This window comes from Condylura cristata, unplaced genomic scaffold (genome assembly GCF_000260355.1).
Source record: "Condylura cristata isolate star-nosed mole 26May11 unplaced genomic scaffold, ConCri1.0 scaffold00014, whole genome shotgun sequence".
NCBI lineage: Eukaryota > Metazoa > Chordata > Mammalia > Eulipotyphla > Talpidae > Condylura > Condylura cristata.
The window spans coordinates 51647924-51651408 of NW_004567115.1; the positions used below are offsets into that span (position 1 = coordinate 51647924).

The 3485-nt window shown below is 67.4% G+C and overlaps 1 protein-coding gene across 1 annotated transcript in view; it reads left to right on the forward strand.

Moving 5' to 3' along the window:
- The first annotated feature begins 390 nt into the window (after nt 1-390).
- PNOC (prepronociceptin) overlaps nt 391-3485 on the forward strand; it is a 9825-nt gene continuing 6730 nt past the window's right edge. Inside the window, exon 1 of the mRNA XM_004682535.1 lies at nt 391-516. Coding sequence (XP_004682592.1) covers nt 391-516 — 126 coding nt within the window. The remainder of the gene's footprint in view (nt 517-3485) is intronic.

Here is a 3485-nt window from a genome sequence, read left to right on the forward strand (position 1 = left end):
AGCAGCGAGCTCTGGGAGGCAGGCGGGCAGCGGCAGCGCGCACCGCGACGCCTGCCCCCCACGCACTGCGGTCGCCCGCAGACTCCTCCGGCCTGCAAAGACCCCGGGCGCGGGCACCGCCCTTCCCGTCACGGTCACAGCTACGAGGACTGGGGCCTGGGGTGTCTCCTCGGTCACCCAGCACTTCAGCTCAAGGCCAGACTTGAGCTCCCCGCTGGGGGCGGGACGGCAGGCTGCTCTGCCCCGGGAGCCCCGGCACCAGCCCTGGGGAGTCCGGGCCGCCCGGGGAGGTGACTCACAGGTGCTGCGCTGCCCGGGGGGCTCAGGGGGCTGTTCTAACTGCCGCCGCCCACGCTTGTGTTTCAGCGCGAGGTGCCCCGCTCCTGCACCATGAAAGTCCTGCTGTGTGGCCTCCTGCTGCTCAGCCTCTTCTCCAGCGCGTCCAGCAGCTGCCAGGGGGACTGTCTGACCTGCCGGGAGAAGCTCCGCCCAGCCCTGGACAGCTTCAACCTGGAGGTAGGCCCAGGCGCCCTGCCCGCCGCCGTCCTCCTCCTCCAGAGCCCACCGGGTGGACGCTGGCTGCCCCTGCCCTGGCGGGGAGGAAGCGGGTGTGAACTTGAGCACCTGAGCCCAGGCCCGACCTCTCCCCACCGGGCCACTTCAGAGACAGGCTGCGAGTCGCCCAGTGGCCCCCATCATTCAGACCATGTCCTCAGTCAGAGGAGTTGGCAAATGCACGAAAAACACCATTCCACTTTGAATTCCCAGTCAGAGAAAGAGTCTAGCTTTTTTATGCCAGGATACCTTTCCCATGTCACTGTGCGCTGCACGCAGCAGTGGTTTCCGTTATTCTCTCCAGAATCAGTACCCTCTGCTTTACCAGGCCGAGGGGCGCGTCCCCCGGCACAGACTGTTCTCCCGCAGGCTTTGCTGCCTCGCGGCGCTCTTGAGCTTGAGGTCACGTGTGACGTTGGGTTTCTTTGCGGAGAGTAGCTATCCCCGCTGCTCTCCACCCAGCCTCGCAGTCAGCCCACCCCGGGTCCTTCCCTAAGGAAGGACCAGCCCACAGTGCTGCCTCTGGGCCTCTTGGCTGGGCCTCGGGTGAAGGAGCCCGGCCCCAAACTCGCCCTCTGAAGATCACCAGACTCCTGCCCCCGGCCAGTGCCCAGCTGCAGGAAGCAAGCGCTCCTGTCGGGGTCACACCTGGGGACCCTCAGCCGTGGCCCGCGGGCCCAAGGGCGCCTGGGCAGTGATAACAGCCCGCCCTGAAGGGCGTCGCCCACAGCTCCCACGCGCAGTCCCAGCCTCCCCCGCTCCGCAGCCTCGTGGGTTTCACCGAGCAGGGGCTGCGGGGAGCAGGCGATGCCGTCGCCACTCGGGGGGCCTCACGATCCCCCCAGGAGCGTCCCTGGGCACTGGAGAACCCCAGCCTCGTCCAGAGAAGAGGGGCCTGGGGGAAGCTGAAGTCTGTAGGAGACCAAAGCAGGTGTGGGTGTGAGGAGGCAGGGGTCCCCCTGTGGGGGGAGGGGCACACAGGCAGATGCAGGAAGGGGGTGATGGCGGAGCTGGGTTGCCAGGAGACACGTGCGCGTCTGCGCAGCAGCCCAGAGCAGTCCGAGGGCACCTCCTGACTGCGAGGGGCGGGGGGAGGTCTCACATCACCCACAATCACCCCACAGTCTGGCGCTGGCGTTGCAGCCTGACCGAGGGCCACCGCAACCCCTTCCAGCCTCAACGGCCAAGGGCTGGGGCAGACAGGCCCGCGCCCGCTCCCAGCCGCTCCTCACAGCCACCAGGAGGGGGCGACACCCAAGGGCCCATGGGTCCCTGCAGGGGCTCTTTCAGCCTCCAAAAGGGGGGAGATCCTGACATCCACTTGAACCTGCACAGTGGACATTACCCTAAGTGACCACGCCCAGAGAGAAAGCATGGACGGAAAGCAGGCCGGCCGGCCGGCCCGGGCAGGAGGGCCGGGGCTCGAGTTTTAGGGAACAGCCTCAGCTGTGGAGGACGAAGGAGGTCCGCGGTGGGATGGGGCTGCCGCGGCGGCCGGACCTTCACAGTGATTAAAAAGGCGGATTTTGCGTTTTCGTGTTTTACATGGAAGGAGCGTTAGGAACTCAACTGTGAGAACAACCCTGGGCCTGGGCTCACGGGCTTCTTTGTGATGCAGCCATTCTTGGGCTCCGGGGTCTCTCTGTGACAAGACATCACACCCGACGGTGACGCACTGATGACTTCCCTCCCGCTGCACCTGAGAGACAGAGGCCACCGCGCACCAATTCCCTCCCGGCCCCCCTCATCAGCTGGACGCCACCCCCACCCCCGCCCCCGAGGGCGCCCCTGGCCTTCCTCCTCCTTCCTCTGACCACTGGCTGCCCTGGGCAGGCCCCTTCTCCCCTCCGTCTGTCCTCCCCTTGGCTGTCACCCTTCTCGATGGAGCGATCCACCCTTGCAACCTTGACCCCGTTCAAAACAGGGCTGCTCCCCGGGGCTCAGGCCCGGCCCCAGCATCTCAGGCTGATTTGCAGGCTTCCTCCTCCCAGCCTCTCGGAGGACTTGCCTGGTCCTCCCCGCTCTGAACCTTCGTTTCCTGCCCCGACACACTGGGCTCCCATTCCTCGCCCTGCCCCGGCCATGAGTGCCCGCCACGAGAATGGCCTCTCCCCTGCATGCACTGTCTCCCCCAGACCCACCCGGCACCCACGGCTTCCTGCTCTGCCCAGGCTGCGGCCTGAGCCCTGCCTGCGGCCTGAGCCCTGCCTGCCAGGCTCCGACCTGCGGCAGTTTCTGAAGTCCCGGCTCCCAGGCCCTCTGCTGCAGGGAGCCTCCCGGTGGCCGGTGCCCGCGCCTCCTGCCGCCTCACCCAGAAAACCCTCCGCACACTGCAAACCCAGACTAGGTGGAGCCCTGCAGGAGACCGGGTGGCTCGGCCGCGGGCTGGGCCGGCAGGGCTCGTGCCGGTCTCCCTCCCTGAGCCCGGCTCCCTTCCTGACCACTCCCGACGGTCCGGGATAAGACATGGTCTCCCACGGGCGCTGCAGAGGCTGCCCGGCGTTGCCTCGTGCCTTTCCAACCCAGCGAGGAATCGGGGGTGTTTGCGTGTCCGACAGCACCGCTAGCTTGACTTCTGGGAAACAAGGCCCGGGGCGGACAGGTCGGGACGGGCCGGGACGGGTCGGGGCGGGTCGGAGCGGGTCGGGACGCGCAGCGGTGAGGGAGAACCCGCGCGGCACCTGGCGGCCTGGATATTCTGCGTCTTGCTCGATTTTACCTTTAACTTAGGTTTAAGCGCAAGCGTGACGAGCTGCTAGCACCCCGACAACTATGCCTCATTTCCGAGGCGCGGCCCCGGCGCCTGTCTACTCTGCGAGCCGGCGGGCGTGGGGGGCAGGCGCAGGGCTCCAGAGCCTCGGTGGGTCTACCAGGCTTTAGTGCTCCGTGGGGAACTGGGCGCCCCGCGCCGGGGCTGGGCGCAGGGAGGC